At 46.4% G+C, this 19349-nt stretch overlaps 1 protein-coding gene across 2 annotated transcripts in view; it reads right to left on the reverse strand.

Moving 5' to 3' along the window:
• The window catches only part of WHRN (whirlin), a 183763-nt gene that overhangs the window by 27518 nt on the left and 136896 nt on the right, over positions 1-19349 (reverse strand). Inside the window, exons 6-8 of one of the 2 annotated variants that reach the window (XM_060251357.1) lie at positions 8063-8275; positions 5796-6008; positions 854-886 (exon numbers count right to left, since the gene is read on the reverse strand). In XM_060251357.1, the coding sequence (XP_060107340.1) occupies positions 854-886; positions 5796-6008; positions 8063-8275 (459 nt within the window). The remainder of the gene's footprint in view (positions 1-853; positions 887-5795; positions 6009-8062; positions 8276-19349) is intronic. The other variant, XM_060251358.1, reaches the window with a different exon arrangement.

The following is a 19349-nucleotide window of genomic DNA, read 5'->3' on the forward strand; positions in this document are numbered from 1 at the left end:
CGGTATCCTGCACCCTCAGCTTACTGGCTCCCATGGGCAGGACAACCAGGGCTGGCCCTAGACTGTTTGACACCCTAGACAAAGCTCACTTCTGGTGCCCCCCCTGCACTAATAATGGCACTGAGTCACATGGGGGGGGTGCCCAATTTGACACCCTCAGAAGGCCAGCGCCCTAGGCAATCGCCTAGCAGCAGGGCCAGCCCTGAGGAAAACAGCAGCCTAATTTAAAAGTAACCAAAATTTGTTCAGTCTAATTAATGCTCACGTCTTCCCATAGCCTGGGCCTTCAAAGAATGGTACTTCAAAAGACAAAAGGTTTTATTTATTTAATTCAGTTTCCCCCACCATTCTCCTTAAGCAGCTTATGTAGTTCTCTCCTCTATTTTATCCCCCACAACAAACTTCTGAGGTAGATTGTGCTGAGAGTTGTTGTTGTTGTTATTATTGTTGTTGTTGTTGTTGTTATTATTCCATCACCATCAGGCATTGTGTATAGTATAGCCAGGAGATCCTGAGATTGTCCGGCAGCCAGAAGTTCAAGCTCTTTTAGCATTCTGAGCCACTAGGTGGTGAGCTAGACTTGTTTTTGAGGCAAGAGACAGTTCAGAGGCGGTTTCCCATTGTCTGCCTCTGCATCACAACACCACTGGTATTTCTTGGAAGTCACCCATTCATATACTAGGCAGGGGCAGGCTACGGTGCTGAGAGTGACCGGTCCAAGGAGAGATGGGAGGAAAAAAGTTCCAGAACAGCCATGGGAGGCCTTCACCATATAGGTGGGCTGTCAGTCCATTCCCCCATTCCACTGCCCTCCTCCCTTAGCAATGACAGTTGATGGAACTGGTATGCTTACCTCCATGAGGTCTATCAGCCACAGGAGTCGCTCCTGGGAGAAGAGGAAAGTCAGTTAGAAGCCAAGTAAACAAGGCCAGATGCAGTGATTGAGCCCGCCCCTATCAGAACGCTGCAAGACCAACAAATACGCACTGGCTTGGTGTGTTGAATTTGTGGCAAAACACGGTCCAAGTTATTTCTAGGACTGACAACTATTTTTTTACAGGCCATTACCTCTCAGCTTGTAAGAAAAGTCGATGTTAACAAGGGACCACGCTATGGTAATAGATCCAAGTAGTCAGCCGTGTTGGTCTGAAGTAGTAGAACAAAATAGGAGTCAAGGTGCACCTTTAAGACCAACTTAGTTTTATTCAGAACGTAAGCTTTCGTGTGCTCTCTAAGCACACTTCATCAGACAAGGAATCCTGTACAGTGAGCAAAGCCACACAGAGCTGGTAGTCAGTGGCTCAGAATGCAAACTGGTACAAATTTGAGATCCAATGACAGGATAGTAAAATTATCTGGTAAGTTTCCCTTGCCGGTTCCTGCAGATTTTAAAAGGAAAAAAGAGAAGCTTGGCTGTTTTGGCCCCACCCCCCAATTGGCAGCCTTGAGGATTGTAAAGCTGTGCCATCATCCTGCAACAAAGGGAATTTTCCCCCACCCCATCAATCTTAGACTGGTTTCTCCAGGGGTTTCAGTGGCTCCTGCCTCCAAGCTCTCCTTCTAAGGTCCAAACTTCATTCTACACAGAGCCAGTATGGTACAGTGCTTAGAGCAGGCGTGTCAAACATGTGGCCTGGAGAATCTATCAGGCCCCCAGAGGGCTCCTATCAGACCCCCAAGCAATTGGCTATCATCTGCTTCCTTCTCACTCTCTCCTGCTTCCTTCTGCATAACAGTTTACTTTGCCAGGCTTGCTCAATCGCACAGGAGCTACAGAGCAAAACCTCTGTTTTCTCCATTGGCTGATGCTCCTCCCTTGGGAAGGGAGGCAGATCTTGCCTTTCCAGGCTCTCTCAATCACACAGCAGAGCTACTGAGCCAAGCCTCTCGTCCTTCTATTGGATGAGGCTCCTCTCCCTCCTGGTCCCCTGGGGAAGGAAGGAAAGAGCCAGAGCTTCCTTTGCCCAGTTCCCTAGATCCCATGGGAGAGATACAAATAAAACAGCTTTAAGACCAATGAGTGCTAATGTTTTAAGGTTTTTTTTTTCAAAAACAATATTTAATTGTGTTTGTCTGTGTCCTTTATAAAGTTTATATCTCTGCTACCTAATCTTAAATAGGTATGCACACGGCCCGGCCTGACATGGCCTGGCCTGACAAGGTCTCATTTATGTAAAATCCGGCCCTCGTAACAAATGAGTTTGACACCCTGACTTAGAGCTTCAATCTAGGCCTGGGGAGATTTGCATTCAAATTGCCTTGAAGCTCGCAGAGCGGCCTCAGGTCAGTGATTATCATTTTAACCTACTGTTAAAGAGAAGGACTTTGTACTGTCGTTTTGCCTCAGCCTTCAGAGGGGGTTACAAAAGAGTCAGATAGACAGACAGGCAAATTGTGGGGCTTCCTTTCTGTTTACTCTCCTGCCTCTGTCCCTTTGATGTGTAGACTGAAGCATTCTTTGGAAGCAATTTCCTCTCTTCTGACCTTATACTTCCTCTCGCTCACACACACAAAGGAGGAGCACTGTTGCTTCCTGTCACTGAACAATGGATGCAGGGCACTTCCCCCTAAATCCATACCCATCCTAGGTAGGTAGAATAGATTCTATCTCTATCTTTCATCTATACTGTCTAGAATGGAGTTCTATATAATAAAAGACTCTTTTTAAAAAAAGTTTTGAACCTGACTGCTGGCTCTGTAAGTCTGCTAGCACACTCAGTACCAAAAAGTTGCTGCGTGGTAAGGCCTTGTGCACTCTGCTATGCAGGGGTGGAATTCAAGCAGGAGGTCCTGCTATTAGACCACACTCACCTGATGTAGCCAATCCTCCAAGAGCTTATAAGGCTCTTTTTTTTGTAAGAGCAGAGGTGGGGAACGTCAGGCCCGAGGGCCATTTACGGCCCTCAAGATCACTTGGTCTGGCCCTCGGGGATTGCTGGGCTGAGCCCCCTCCCTCTTGTGGGCATTGTGAAGGACTGCTGCTAGGGTATGTGGGTGCCTTTAAAGGTCTGCTGGGAGCAGCTGGAGGGAAGGAGGGCTGGCAGGGGTGGGAGACTGGAGCCAGCTACCACCAGTTCAATTTGGACTTTGGGGTGGAGCCAGGAGACTTTGGGGTTGGAGCCAGGAGACATTGGGGTGGAGCCAGGAACAAGGGTATGGCAAGCATAATTGAACTCCAAGGGAGTTCTGGCCATCACATTTAAAGGGACAGCACACCTTTTTAAATGCCTTCCTTCCATAGGAAATAATGAAGGATAGGGGCACCTTCTTTTGGGGCTCATAGAATTGCACCCCTGGTCCAATCGTTTTGAAACTTGGGGGGTACTTTGGGGAGAGGCACTAGATACTATACTGAAAATTTGGTGCCTCTACCTCAAAAAACAGCTCCCCCAGAGCCCCTGAAACCTCCAGATCAATTCCACATTATACCCTATGAGAATCCATTTCCACATAGGGAATAATGAAGTGCTCAGCAGACGTTTCCTTCCTGCCCCACCCCGTTTCTGGCAACTCTGAAGCGAGGGATTGGCCTCTCTACTCATGAGTTGCTGCCAACTTCTTCAAAGTAACACAGACACACCATCCCAAGAGGAAGCCTTTCAATCGGAGACTGAAGCCTCCGGAGGTGGAAAGGCACATGGTCCTCTGGCGGCGGGGCTTCCCCCCACCGGCCAGCTGACTGGGGGCGGGAAGGAGCCTGGGAAAGCGGAATAACCCCCGCTGGGACCTGGGGATTGGTAAGCCTAGGTGTGACCTAACATGCTAATATTAGGGTATGTGGTCTAATATGGCTGGACCTAGGCATTTGCCTAGGGTGGCAGACTGGGGTGTGTGTGCATGTATGTGCTGAATTAGGCTCTCCCCACATGACTTCAAATAGAAAAACAATTATTTGCATTAATTTTGCTGGTCTGAATCATTCTCCCTTAGCGGAGCACTGTTTTTTAAGTTAGTAATTTTGTATGGCCCACGAATGATGTTATAAATATCCAAATGGCCCTTGGCAGAAAAAAAGGTTCCCCACCCCTGTCTTAGAGGACTGGCTACATCAGGGGTGTGTGGCCTAATATACAAAGGAGCTCCTGCTAGAATTTTACCCCTGCTGCTACATCAATAGAGCTTCTTGGATGTAGAAAACCAGAGAGTCCAACACCTACATCCCAAGGTTGTTTTGAGAATCACATGGGGAGGACCATGGGTGTGCTGCTCTGAATGCAGTTGTCAGGCCCATCACGGTGGCCAAAGACCTTCTGCCAGCCACTCCTATTGCCCGTTGCCACTCTGAGTGAAGAGGACCTCAGCAGGGAATAATGTTGTCCCTCTGCAGATCAGTCGTCCAGACCACTTTCTCCAGAGATCAGTTGTCGTTCCAGGAAACCTCCTGGAAAAGTGGCCCTTTAAAGAGGGGGACAGAACAATGGAGCTCAGCACCTCCATCTGGAAGGTGGGGCTCAGTTCCACACACCCCTTCCCCTGCCGGGTTGGCTGTAGGAAGAGCTTTCGCATGGAGGCTCTCCCTGCAGCCAGTGTGCTGTTCTCCTTTAAGACAGAGCATAGAAGACTTTGTTTGACTTTGGTTTAAGCAGGAAAGCCCTCTGTGCTAGTGTTGCCAACCTGCAGGTGGTGACAGGAGAAAACCCTTAGGTTCCACAACAACCTGCCTCCAAAGAAGCAATAAGACAATAGTTTAAACAAATCCTTATAATATTCGACAAACTCTCAATCAAAACATCTTATAAACATACCCTGACATGCAGAACACCCATAGTGAATACAAAGGAAGGACTAAATCATAGAAAAAGTTCATAATCAGCAATCTATAATAAGCAGTTACTAGTCCTTCCACAATTGAGAGTGTGATTGAGAGTGCGTTGAATATTATAAGATTTTGTTTAAACTATTGTCTTATTGCTTCTTTGGAGGTAGGTTGTCATGGAACCTAAGGGTTTTCTCCTGCCACTCTCTGCCATGATTCTCTATTTTTTGCACAACCTCTAGATGGTGGCTGTAGATCTCCTTGGGTTACAAGTGATCTCCCAGTGTCAGAGATCAATTTCCCTGGAGGAAATGGCCACTTTGGAAGACAGACTCCCTAACAGTATCCCAAATCGATGTCCTTCCCCTCCCCAAACCCTGCCCTCCTTAGGCTCCACCCCCAGAATCTCCAGTTGTTTCCCAACCCAAAGCTGGCAACCCTACCCAGGACCCTCACAAGCCAGCACTTGGAAAGAACATGATGTTGCATGGAAGTTCCCAGAGGAAGAGAAGCCAGGCTGTGCTCCATTCAGAGGATAATCCCTGGGTGGAACAACCCTTGACACATAGAGGCCATCTGGCCTTACGGAGAGACCACAGCTTGGGCTTCTTCACCTCCAGCCACAGCCTTCGGCAAACTGTCTGATTAAAACCGGCTTTGCATTTCCGAGGCCACTAATGCGGCTCTGATGAAAAGTGTTTTATGGCCAGCAAATTAATTTAGCGGCTGCAAGGCTGCACATTCAGAGGCGATGATGATAACGTAATTAGACAGTGTGTGCAATGAGGTCTCCGAGACTTTAAGAGGTTGACCCAGGCTTGCTGGAAGGGAAGGCGGGAGGAGGACATGGAGGATGGCAAAGAAAGCAAATGGTCTGTCTCTCCATCTCCCCCTCTTTCTCCACAAAAAGGACAGCAGAAACAGTGGAGAAAAGAATCAGTGGAGGGGTGGGGAGCACGCTTGGCCATTAAGGGTGTGCATGGTGGCTCTGTGAAACAACTCAGAAATGCTTTACTGTGAGAGAAGGAAGCTCACCTACCCGAGCTGAACTGACGGTGGTGGAGGTGAAGTGACTCCCGGTAGAAGAGACGGTATCGCTGTAGGACATGATGGAGTAGGAGTCTGTGCCGGTCCCCGTCCCCGAGGGCTGCCGGGCCTTCATGAATTCAATCTCCCTCTTCAAGACCAGGTTGTCAAAGCGGTCGAGGTCCTGAGGAGATATGATGCCCCTGACCTCTGACAAGAGGGAGAACTGGGCAAGAAAGAAGGAAGGAAGGATGGAATGGCTCAATAGAAGGATAAACCGGTTTTTTATGCTCTGCTCCATTATTGTTTTGCAATTTCAATCTCTGCTGCTATCTACTTCAACGGGAACAATTTCTAAATGAATGCCTGAACTGAAACACATGCACTTTGCCCCAGCTTTTGGTTCCTTCATTTTATTTGCAGTCAGATAATGCTCCGCATTATGGACATGCATGCCAATGAAGTGCTGCCAAAGGGCCACCTCAACATATGATCACATCAAGATTCTTTTTGTGCAGGGTTAGGAAATATGTTCCTATGTGTTGGTAAAACACTGCACAAAAAGAATCTTGGCACAATCTCATGTATGATCACATCAAGACTGCGTTTGTGCGGGGTTGTATTAATGGGCCCGTGCCCATCAGAAATACTGAATGTATGCGCTATCAATTTAATTGGGGCTTTTTTTGTAGCAGGAACTCCTTTGCATATTAGGCTACACACCCCTGGTGTAGCCATCCTCTTGGAGCTTACAATAGGCCCTGTACTAAGAGCCCTGTAAGCTCTTGGAGAATTGGCTACATCAGAGTGTGTGTGGCCTAATATGCAAAGGAGTTCCTGCTGCAAAAAAAGTGCCGGATTTCATTGAGGGAACAAGAACAGGTAATTCAGATCGCCAAAAACTCAGGGATCAATATGAATGGGGAGTACGTTTGGATGCATCTCTTAACTGGAAGATCCTTGGATACTTTCTATGTTCTTGAATCTGTACCAAATGATGTAGACCATGATAAACAACAAACAAACCAATAAGTATGTAACAAATTTCCTTGCAGCATCAGTCAACATTAAATATATCATATGTTAATATATTCTATTGTTTACTACGGAATAATTTACGATATACAAAATACATGATCATTGACATCACGAGAAAGTCAAAAACAACCTAGCACAGGTAGCTGCAACAATTCTATACCACAAGAGTGTGTCTGTCAGTTTCTGGCCAACTGAAGTAACAGAAAATAATTATAATAGTAAATAATAGCAATTATAATAATAAATGATAGTAAATAATAGAATACATTAATAATGCTAAATATATTATAATAGTAAATAATAGCATATATTCAGTTATCTAATATATTTCATGTTGGCTAGTATTGCAAGTAAATCTATTACATACTTATTAGCAGGGGTGGAATTCTAGCAGAAACTCCCTTGCCACGCACCCGATCTATCCAATCCTCCAAGAGCTTACAATGCTATTTTTGTAAGCTCTTGGAGGATTGGCTACATCAGGAGTGTGTGGCCTAATATGCAAATGAACGCCTGCTAGAATTCCACCCTGTTTATTAGTTTAAGTATTGTTTATCACAGTCTATGTCATTTGGCGCATCTAGTTATCATTGTGATTCTCTGGTATGTTCTCTAATCTCTGGACCAGTGAGAAGCCCAATGGAAGATGATGGGCAGTAAGTAAAGCACTGATGAAAAGTAATGCTCCTTCACTCAGTAGGTAATCAGCTGTGGAATTCACTGCCACAGGACACTGTGATGGCCCCTAGTTCAGAGCTGTATTCAACAAATGGTTATTAGAAGTGATGATTACATGGAAACACTGGGCTGGATCCAAACATCTCCCAAGGAGCCTTCCTCCTGCCTAAGAAGCTGTCCTTCAACATCCATGGCTCTTCCTCTAGCAGAAGGGCCACTGAAGTTGGAGGAAGGCTCCACAGATTGGAGGTGGGCTTCACACTTTGTTCAGTGGAGTGGAAGGATAGGGTTGGTTCCTCCCCAACTGCACTCCGTCAGTGCTGAGAGGCAACCACCAGGGGGAGCCTTGGTTTTTGCACCCTGCTTGTAGGCCTTCCAGCAGCATCCGGTTGGCCAGTGTGTGAAACAGGATGCTGGACCAGATGGACCACTGATCTGGTCCAGCAGGGCTGCTCTTACGTTCTCTTATATAAGCTTCAATGACCGCAGGTCCTGGACCAAGGCCTAACTTCCAACTGGGTCATCCTGGGCTTCCCGTTCCTCTGCTGGGCCTCTCTGCCTTACCTTGGCATGAGTGTTGAGCAGTTCAAAGAGGGCCATGACAAGGGCGTCCACCGGGATGTTGTTCTCCTTGTACTCATCCAGGTAGTAGCCCATCGTGGCTCTTTCTGGCTCATTCAGTAGATGGCGTGCATGCTCCTCCAACATGACCCGGCTCTGGTTCACCAGGCTGCTCAGGGTTACCTGGGACCCTGCCAGACCCCTGTAGAAAGACGGCTGGAAAGAGCAAACAAAACAAATCAATACGGGAAATGTATTTATTGATTTAAATGTATCACACCTCTGCCACTGCTGTGGAAGGGTTGTGTAACGGCAAAGCAAGATAATCTCCCATTGATAGAAAGAGAGTGGACCAGTTTTCCAGGAAGGGATGTGCTTGTTACTCCCTGGTTTTTCCAAACTCCCTGAAAGCCCCTTCCTGTTTTTACTTCTTGTTGAATGCTCAAATCTGCCTGCTGTAGCAGGGAGGGGCTGGGGCTCAGTGGCAGAATATCTGCTTGGCATGCAGAAGGTCCCAGGTCCAATCCCCAGTACCTCCAGTAAAAAGGGCCAGGCAGTAGGTGATGCAGAAGACCTCAGCCTGAGACTCTGGAGAGCTGCTGCCAGTCTGAGTAGACAATACTGACCCTGATGGACTGATGGTCTGATTCAGTTATAAGGCAGCTTCATGTATGTTCTTGTCAGCCTTGTAGCTAAGTCACGGGGGAGGGGGCCACAGGAGGGGGGCCATGGGGGTGAGAGCAAGTAGCTGGAGAGGCTAGGGCCACCCCTCTCCCTTCCCCCTCCAGGGTGATTTAAATTGCACGTAAGCTCCGATTCCCCTTCTACCTTTCCTGGAACTCAGCCTGTAGTGATCAACTACCAATTCTGAAGTTCAAAAGAAGGCTGATTTGTATCTCTGCCCTCCCTCCCCATTTCTCTGCTTTCCTGTGCCCTTCCCCAACCGGGAGCGGCAGGGAAAGTGTGTGGCTTGTACACACTGACTGGGGGAGATATGTCCTGGCCACCCTCCTCCCTCCCTCCCCACCCCGAAAGGATTCTAGCTGCCCTTGCAGCCTGTGCAATCGAGGGGCCTCTCCTCCCTCCCACCCAAGAACTTAGCATTCAGGCTCATGGGGGTGGAAAACAAGGCAGCACATGGAGCTCTTCATGGCCGGATGAAGGGCTGCTAGGAGCAGGGGGTGGGGCTGGCTGCCCATCTACCCACCCAACTTTTGGAATCTGCCTGCCCACCCACCTAACTCTGCTCAGAGTGCTTCAGGGGAAAGCTTGCTGGTGCTGCTACCTGCTTCATGTGCTGAGGCAACTGGGAGGAGGGGTCCCGAGGGGAAGGGGGAACCCAAGGCTTGGGGAGAGGACCCATAAAATCCAAAAGGAGGCTGGGCCCTCTGGGCCCTATAGGGCACTATGGGCCTGGTTCTTGTATGTATGCAATAACTGATTCTAAAACAGCCTGTAAATCATTGCTTTAAAGCTTACTATCTCTCATGGATTTCTGCCTTGACATGGCGAGAGGGCTTGCGCAGTTCAATGAGGCTGTGGGCTATGCCATGCAGGGCCACCCAAGATGGACAGACCACAGATGAGAATCCAGACTAAATGTGATCCACTGGAGAAGGAAATGGGAAACCACTCCAGTATCCGTGACAAGAAAATGCCATGGAAGTAGCGACAGACTTCACATTTCTGGGATCCAAGATCACTGCAGATGGTGACTGTAGCCATGAAATTAAAAGACGTTTGCTCCTTGGGAGGACAGCTATGGCGAACCTGGCCAGTATAATAAAAAGTAGAGACATCACTCTGCCAACAAAAGTCCATATAGACAAAGTGATGGTATTCCCAGTAGTCATGTATGGCTGTGAGAGCTGGACCATAAGGAAGGCCCAGTGCAGAAGGATAGATGCTTTTGAGATGCAGTGCTGGAGAAGACTCTTGAGAGTCCCTTGGACAGCAAGAAGATCAATCAATCAGTTCTAAGGGAAATCAACCCAGACTGTTCCCTGGAAGGTCAGATGCTGAAGATGAAGCTCAAATACTTTGGCCACCAAATGAGAAGGGAGCACTCCCTGGAGAAGATCCTGATGCTGGGAAAGACAGAAGGCAAAAGAAGAAGGGGACGGCATAAGATGAGATGGCTGGACAGTGTTACTGATGTAACAAAAAAGAATTTGAGCAGACTTCGGAGGATGGTGGAAGACAGGAGGGCCTGGCGTGACTTTGTCCATGGGGTCGCAAAGAGTTGGCCTCGACTGTGCGACTGAACAACAACAACAATTTTAGATTAAAAGAATGTTTGGGGGATACTGCTATCCCAAATAGGTTATGAACACATTATTTTATTTCATTTTACTTAAACCCCCATTTTATTAATTTTATAAAATTTATACCTTGCCTTAAAAAAGAATATGGGCAGTGTCAAAAGAAATCTTGAAAAATACAAAGATTGCTGGGTACAATTTCTAGGGTTTAGAGGACAGGATTTTAATGCTCTCTGCCTGACAAGAAGCAGGATCAAAGTTTTTTTTTAAAGATGAAGCCTTAACTATGGAAAACAATAAATAATTCAAAATGTGTTGGGAAATATTACCAGAGCACTAAAAATGCACAGCGGAATAAAAGCAGCACATAGTCTTGTGAGTTTAATTAAAAAGGAAACTTTACTAAGAGATGAAAGGGAGAGTAAGACTGGAATGGTAAATAACAAAGTATAAAAAAGTCTAGCTAACGTCTCCTGATCTAAACGCCATCTTGCTAAAACCCTCATTCTCTAGAACAAAGAATACAAAAGTTTCTCCAAAACTGCCTTTGTGACCAAAAGCATGTAATGCCATTCAAACTAAAGTCCAGTAGCACTTTAAGACCAAAACAAAGTTTTATTCAAGGTATAAGTTTTCATGTTTACATGCACAATGAAATGGGAGAAAAGTATCCATTATATCTGAAGAACTGTGTGTACACACAAAAGTTTATACCTTGAATAAAAGTTTGTTGGTCTTAAAGGTGCTACAGGACTGTAACACTATTCTGCTGCTTCAGACCAACAAACCTACCCACTTGGATCTATATCTGTAAAAACTGTTTAACCAATAGAGAAACATAGATCCTCTTATTTAGAATACTAATTCCTCTTCAGGGCTTTTTTTTATAGAAAAAGCCCAGCAGGAGCTCAACTGCATATTAAGCCACCCCCCCCCCCCCCCCGCAATCACCAGTTCGGTATAACACATTTTATTTCAGGACACAAGTGGGGACACAGGCAGAGTCCAACAATTTGTCTGCAGCCTTTAGACAGAGTAGACAAACCAATCCTCCCCAGAAGTCCTGGTCCACATCTCTACAAGAACCCAGCCTCTCTTTGGCCTTCCAGTCTGATAATCCCCAAACTGCATACACAAAAAAGTCTATTAACCATCCTTGCATTTAAGTCTCTGCAAGAGCCTCTTCATTTGAGGACCAAAACACTTTCAGCCTTTTACGTCCTCTTCTCTCTGGAGATGGAGTGATTGTTTTAATGACCTTGCAAGCACTTGTAGGGCTGGAATCAGCAGAGGGCCGGCTGAGAGAGCGGTAATTGCAAAGTACCTTTCAACCAAAATCAAGCCAATTGCTCTTAAGGGGGATCAGTATGGGTGCTTCTGGGACATCGCTTGACCTTCAGGATCAGCAGCAAATCAACAATGCTTTTCAGAGGGGAGGGTCTTAGAGGACATGCTTTTCATGCAGCCAGATGCCACCTCAGTCTCTAGTTATCACCAGTTAAAAGATCTTGGCCAGCAGGTGATAGGAAAGACTCTTCTCTGCCTGAGACCCCAGAGAGACTCAGCCAGACAAGACAAGACTGTGGTCTGGCTTGACACAGCCTTCACGAGAGGACCCTTAGCTAACTGGTAGAACACCTGCTTTGCATGTGGAAGGACCCAGATAGGATCTCAGTTTAAAGGAGCTCAGGTAGAAGGGCTTGGGAAAGAACTCTCTCTCTCTCTCTCTGGCCAAGACCTTGGAGAGCAGCTGGCACTTTTAGTAGCTGTAGCAGTGCCAGAACCCAGTGGAAGAGACACTTCAATCTCCCTGGACATTCTAATGCAGAACTGAAAGTCACCGTTTTATATATATTTTATATATACACCACTTTATATATATATATATTAAAGGAAATGCAGAGTGTGAAAGCGATGAATGAGAATTCATCAAGAAATTAATCACTACCTGTTAATCAGGGCTTCTTTTGTAGAAAAAGCCCAGCAGGAACTCATTTGCATTTGAGGTCACACACCCTGATATCACCATTGCTTCACACAGGGGGGTTTGTTAGAAAAAGCCCAGCAGGAACTCATTTGCATATTAGGACACACATCCCCCCCATACCAAGCCAGCTGGTACTGCATTCCTGCTAAAAAATAAAAGCCCTGCCTTTTATCCTGGTTTAAACAGAGACTTGGATTTCCTTACTCACAACTATCTCTAATAGCTCTACAGGATCCACTTTACAGAAATTCTGATTGGCTGCTTTGAACATGTTTTACCAGATTGTAACCTTGTACCAATATCAGTTAGTTTTCCCTTACACTTTTTGACTTGCTTGGGTGTTCAAGCCTTTGACCCATTTCATCATCCATTATTTGTAACTGCTAGTTCTGTTTCAGACACAACGAAGACTTCACACAGTTTTATGACAGGACTCACAACTAACCTTTTACCTCCTCTTACTGCACCCTGAAAATTTATACTTGAAAGACTGCTGACAAAATTCACTCTCTGACTTAACATTTCTCCTCCCCTGGAATCTTCCCCTTAGAAAGGATCCCAAGTTTGAGTTCCACTTATCTGAAGATGTGAGCTGTGACTAATGGAAGTTCATGGTGAAATAAATGCTGTTAGTCTTTAAATACTGCTGGACTTTGGTTTCTATGGACAAGACTGAGCAAGATGGACCAGTGGTATGACTCTGGTATGCCAGCTTCTTAGGCTCACAGGAAGACAGAAGTTATAAAGTTGCTCCAGAACAGTGGTCCCCAACTTTTTTGGCACCATTGTGGACCGTTTTTTTGGGGTGATGATTTCCAGATGATACAATTGTGCACTTTATTTCCATTAGCTTGGTGTAGTGGACTCATCCAGGAGAACCAGGTTTGATTCCCCACTCCTCCACTTGCAGCTGCAGGAATGGCCTTGGGTCAGCCATAGCTCTCATAGGAGTTGTCCTTGAAAGGGCAGCTTCTGGGAGAGCTCTCTCAGCCCCACCTACCTCTCAGGGTGTTATTGTGGTGGAGGAAGACAAAGGAGATTGTAAGCTGCTCTGAGACTCTGAGATTTGGAGTGGAGGGCGGATATAAATCCAGTGTCATCATCTTCTTATTATTATTACATTGTAATACACTGTAATATAGAATGAAATAATTATACAACTCACGACCCGGTTACAAACAGGCCACAGACCTACTAACCGGTTCATGGCTCAGGGGTTGGGGACCCTTGCTTTAAAAGATCCTTTCCTTACTCCTCCTAGCCATGGGTCCCCAGGACCCCAACTGCAGGCTAATCCATTTCAGGTCTTCTACCAGACTAGCTAGCTAAAGGAAGTTATCATAGAATCATAGAGTTGGAAGGGACCTCCAGGGTCATCTAATACTTTAGCTGGATGCTTCCTTGGAAACAAGGGCAGATTTTGCACTCACCTTACACCGCTCTCACGTCCGCCTTCTCACTGCTGTGTCCTCCCGATTTCCCACTATTTGCATCAGGGCTGCAGGAAACATCATGGTTTTCGTGCAGCAAACGGAAACTGGTTTTCAGCGGTTTCCCTTTGCTGCCGCCCTGACACAAGTAGTGAGAAATCGGGAGGAGGCCGTGCTGAGAAGATGGCGTAAGGGTGAGTGTGAAATCTGTCAAGGTTGTTTGGAACCCCAAAATCTGGGAGAAATTCAAATGGGGGGATGTTGAAAGTCCCCATACTAACTTTGGGCAGTGGTCTGCAACAGAAACCCCAGCCGTATAAATCAGCGACAGAAACCCCAGCCGTATGACAAAACGAGCCTCAGAAAATGATGCAGCACTGTATCTATTGTTGAACTGCTTCCCCTGACAAAAATATTCAAAATGCGTTAAGAATTATTCATCAAAATGTAATTGCACCTAATTGGATTTGCTGGCGGTGGCATTTCCCCGGCTATTAGTGTGCCCCCCCTTCCCGCTTGTTCCCTGTGCATGGCCGCTCAAAGGAGGCCTGACTGCACTGATTAAAACTAATAATAACTCCAGGTTGCGGAACAAGCAATAGCTCATTAGTTGGGCCATTTTATTTGACAGATAGCTGTCATGTGTCTGCAGGCTTCTGAGACTGAAACCCCCACACTGCCCCATGATACCTTAAAGACCAACATGTCTTGCAACGGGAGCTTTCATGGACTGGAACTGGCTTCATGATGCATGAAACGGCAGCTTTAATGTGGCAAGTATGGATAGATACAAGCATACAAAGAGGGAAAAGCACATCTGTATACAGTGGGGTCCAAAGGCTTTCGAAGGCAAGGAGGGCAGAAGATAGGTCTCTACTTTGGAAGAGGGATGCTTGTGATACTCTCTGCATACAAATTTCTCCCTGGAATTTGGATCATAGAATGAAGAAGAACAGGTGGTTTTATACAGTTTGGTGCAATTTGGTATAGTGGCTAAGTGCATGGACTCTTATGTGGGATAACCAGGTTTGATTCCCTACTCCTCCACATGCAGCTGCTGAAATGGCCTTGGGTCAGTCACAATTCCCTCAGAGCTGTTCTGCTCAAGAACAGTTCTCAAAAGAGCTCTTTCATTGTAAACCACACTGAGACTCCAAGTGAAGGGCAAGGTATAAATCCAATCTCTTCTTCTTCACTACCCAAAGGAGTCTCGGAGCAGCATACAATCACCTTCCCTTCTTCTCCTCACAACAGACACCTTGCGAGGTAGGTGGAGCTAAGAGGGCTCTGAGAGAACAGCTCTAGAGAACTGTGACGGACCCAAGGTCACCCAGCTGACAGCAAGTGGAGGAAGGGGGAATCAAACCCAGTTCTCCAGATTAGAGTCTGCCACTCTTAACCACTGCACCAAGCTGGCTCTCCAGCAAATATTCCTTATTTGATTCTATGTTCAAGGGTTTTTTTGTCAACAGTTCCATTTCATCATTGCAGGTTTTGTAGATTTATTTGTATTGTGTATGCACAGGGTATGTTTTTAGACAAATGCTTAATAACCACATTTCCTCAAAAAAGTATTGGGAGCTTTGATCACAGAGAACTCTCAGAAGGACATCAGATTTTGGCCCTGGCAGGCAGCAGCAGTTCCTAGCAGAAGTCTTTCCCAAGTCTCCCCCGCAAGATCCTTTGACTGAATGTTAAACTGAGCAGTTTCTACATGCAAAATGTCTGCTCTAGCACTCTCCTCCAATCCAGGCAGAAATGTGGAGAAGGAGTTAAGCACCAGGCAAGCTGCACTGGAGTGGGGATTCCAGAGCAGAGGCACCACCATAGAAAAGGCCCTGTCTCTGGTGTCCTCTCTCTTCACTTCTAAAAGAACAAACACACAGAACATAACAAATGAGAATGAGAATATTGGGCTTCGCTTCAAGGTGCTGGTCATAACCTTTAAAGCCCTATATGGCCTGGGACCTGCCTACCTTCGAGACCACCTCTCCCCATATGTGCCCCAGAGAGCACTTTGTTTGGGGTCTCAAAACCTCCTTAAGATCCCTGGACCGAAAGAGACTCGACTGTCCATCACCAGAGCCAGAGCGTTCTCAGTAATAACCCCTGCTTGTGGAACGCCCTCCCTGAAAACATTAAGGCCCTGTGGGACCTGCCACAGTTCCACAGGGCCTGTAAAACTGAATTATTTAAACTTGCCTTTAGAGGCTGAAGGGAGGTAGCTATTACCCCACAGCACTGATAATCCCCCTGAATCATCAAAACTGAAGCAAGAACGTTCAGTAGGGTTGCCAAGTCCAATTAAAGAAAAATCTGGGGACTTTGGGGGCGGAGCCAGGAGACTTTGGGGGTAGAGCCAGGAGACATTGGGGGTGGAGCCAGGAACAAGGGTGTGACAAGCATAATTGAACTCCAAGGGAGTTCTGGCCATCACATTTAAAGGGACAGCACACCATTTTAAATGCCTTTCTTCCATAGGAAATAATTAAGGATAGGGGCACCATCTTTTGGGGCTCATAGAATTGGACCCCCTGGTCCAATCGTTTTAAAACTCGGGGGTACTTTGGGGAGAGGCACTAGATGCTATACTAAAAGTTTGGTGCCTCTACCTCAAAAAATAGCCCCCCCCCAGAGCCCCCAATACCCACGGATCAATTCCCTATTATTTCCTATGGGAATCATTCTCTATAGGGAATAATGGAGTGCCCAGTAGACATTTCCCCCCCCCCCCCCACACACTTTCTAAAGGGGGGGAGGGCCTCCATACCAGGGAATCCTCTGCCCCCTCCCTCTCTCTCACACACAAATACTTACTTGGTCTTCTTCCAGCAGAACTTTGCTCGCTGTGAAAATGAAAGCAGAAGAAAGGGAGGGGCCATTCTCCATGGAAACTGTTACTGACCCTTTCCCATTAAGCTCTTCCTATTTCCTGTGCAGCCTTAAAGGGGCACACATTTTAAAAACTGTTTGAAGGTTTCTAAACCTGCAGGAGCTCTACAACTATATGATGCCTTCATGCATGTTCTCTCCCCCCCACCCCCGCTTCCGGATTTTTGGAGAGCGGGGGAGGAGGCTGCAAATTCGGGGGTCCCCCGCCAGGGTGGGGGGGTTGGGAAGCCTAACATTCAGAGTAATTAAAAATGCACATCTTGGTTTTAATGATTGTAAATTATATTGGTTGATTTTATTGTGTAATCTGTTTTTAATGTTTTATGTGGGTTAATTTGCTGTTGTTAGCCGCCCTGAGCCCATCAGGGGAGGGCGGGATATAAATTTGATAAAATAAAATAAAAGTCTTCTCTCTGATTTATTAGCTTTTCATCTGCAGGAAGGGTATTTTTTAAGAGGGTGAACATACAAACATGCTCACAAACACTTGCAACTGGAAGTGGTATGGTCCTAAGAGTAAGGTTGCCAAATCTGGGTTGGGAGATTCCTTGAGATTATGGGATAGGGCCTGGGAATATGATGTCATTTCATGCCTTGCTTCTGTAGGAATTGGCAGAAACTCTAGTAAAAAAAAATAGAATTTCTGCCAATTCCTAGAGAGGCATGATATCACTTTCCAGTGTCCTGGAAGTGACATCATGCTGCTGCTAATGGCTACACTCCATGTCCCTGCCTCCCTGGTCTCTTATTGGTTGCCAGACTGTGGCTCAGATTCCTACTTTGGGGAGGGAAGGGAGTTCACTGGGGATGTGATACCATCAAATCAAATCCATCCTCTGAATAGGGCTACCAAGCTCCCGGGTAGGGAGCAAGCGAGGGGATCCCCACTTGACATTGTCGGTGCGATGATATCACTAGCAAGTGATGTCATCGTGCCAGCAATGTTGTGCGCCAGCTGCTCTAGGAGCCTCTGGGAAAGCTCTATGGTTTTCCTGAACACTCTAGCAATTTGGGAGGAAAACTCTATGGTACCAGCCGCTCTACCTCTGAAGCTGCAGGCCCCTCTTGGAGACTGGCAACCCTACTTGGGAGGGTTTTCTTCTTCCCCAGCACATTTGAATCTGTTCAGAGAAGGCGGCAATAAACTGCTATTTATTCCTAGAAAGGCAAACTGGGATAAGATTCTGAGGATGACTCTTCAACATGATGTCCCACCCACTCTGTTTTGTAAACAGCCAGATGTTCTTCATTCTGCCTTCCAGGACTTGAAGATGCAAACAGCATCATGAACACTGCAATTCAGAGAGCCCGGCAGTGAGCCATCAACACAACTCGCCAAAGGAAGGCTCTCCTAAATCTCTTATCAGCAAGAGCCACATGCAAAACTTAGCTGCTGATTTCCATTTAAAAGGAGAATCCTTTCCAGAGAAGAGCTGGATGATGTCTTCCCCTCCCCCGCACCGCCCCACAATTTGGAATTCCACACCATGTTTGGGTGGGAGGGGGATGCTGATCTAAAAGCCACTGAAAAAGGGGGAGGGATCATGTCTGTGGATTGCAAAACCATTCTTCCCATCTCTCTCTACGATACAGGTGGAAAAAACCCTGTTGCGATAAACTCAGCACTCCAAGGGTCAGGCTAAATAGTCAACAGATTCATGCAGTAAATCAATTTTATGGATGATACCACCACAGGGAAGGAGACAGTTTATACATTTTAAAACTCTCTGCAAACATAAATAATGGTGCATCCAGCAGAAAGCTCATTTAGACAATTCCTTCTGATGCATGTGGGAAGAATATTTAGGAGACAGCAGTTACGCAAGCACTCCCACCCCAATTGCAGCTCGAAGGGAACTTTTCAGGAAAAAAAGACCTCTCTCTTGGTCCAGTTGAGAGCATAAACTGGCCCTAAATAAGAGACAGCTTACTCTTATTTGGAGAGATGCACAAAATAAAGTTCTGTGTATGTGTGTGTGTAAAGTGCTGTGAAATCGCAACTGACTTTTGGTGTCCCTATAAGGTTTTTAAGGCAAGAGAGGTTCAGAGGTGGTTTGCCTTTGCCGGCCTCTGCGTCAAGCCCCCGGACTTCCTTGGTGGTCTCCCACTAAGCTGATTCTGCTTAGCTTCTGAGATCCGATGAGACTGGGCTAGCCTGGGCTATCCACGTCAGGGCAAGTTGCCTTATATTAATTCACTCTATCTAGCTCACCTCCAGGGCTTTTTTGGAGCAGGAACGCAGTTCTGGCTGGCTTGGCATCAGGGGTGTGTGGCCTAATATGCAAATGAGTTCCTGCTGGGCTTTTTCCACAAAAAAGCCCTGTGCAAAACAATGGTGCCATCAGGGGGTGTGGCCTAATATGCAAATGATTCCTGCTGGGCATTTTCTACCATAAAAAAAAAGCCCTGCTCACCTCTGTTTGTTACTGGGTATTTAGAGAATCAGGTTCAGAAAGATTTGATTAAACTGCTTCATCCTGCTGTTTTCACCCATGCTGGGAACTCAAAGCAGGCTCCGATGCTAAAAACACAGCAGTTCAGATTTGAAACAAAAGTATATAGCCCAAAGTATATGTCAAACGTAAAAGAAGCAGTGGGTGGCAAGAATGTCACAGGCTGCTTCTGCTGGCATGCCTCATGCAAGGCACAGGCTAAGAGCCCACGGACACGAACCTCTGCACAAGCCCAGGCTTTCAGTTACCAGCATCTCATCCCTGCTG

Source organism: Heteronotia binoei, chromosome 12, assembly GCF_032191835.1.
Source record: "Heteronotia binoei isolate CCM8104 ecotype False Entrance Well chromosome 12, APGP_CSIRO_Hbin_v1, whole genome shotgun sequence".
Classification (NCBI taxonomy): Eukaryota; Metazoa; Chordata; class Lepidosauria; order Squamata; family Gekkonidae; genus Heteronotia; species Heteronotia binoei.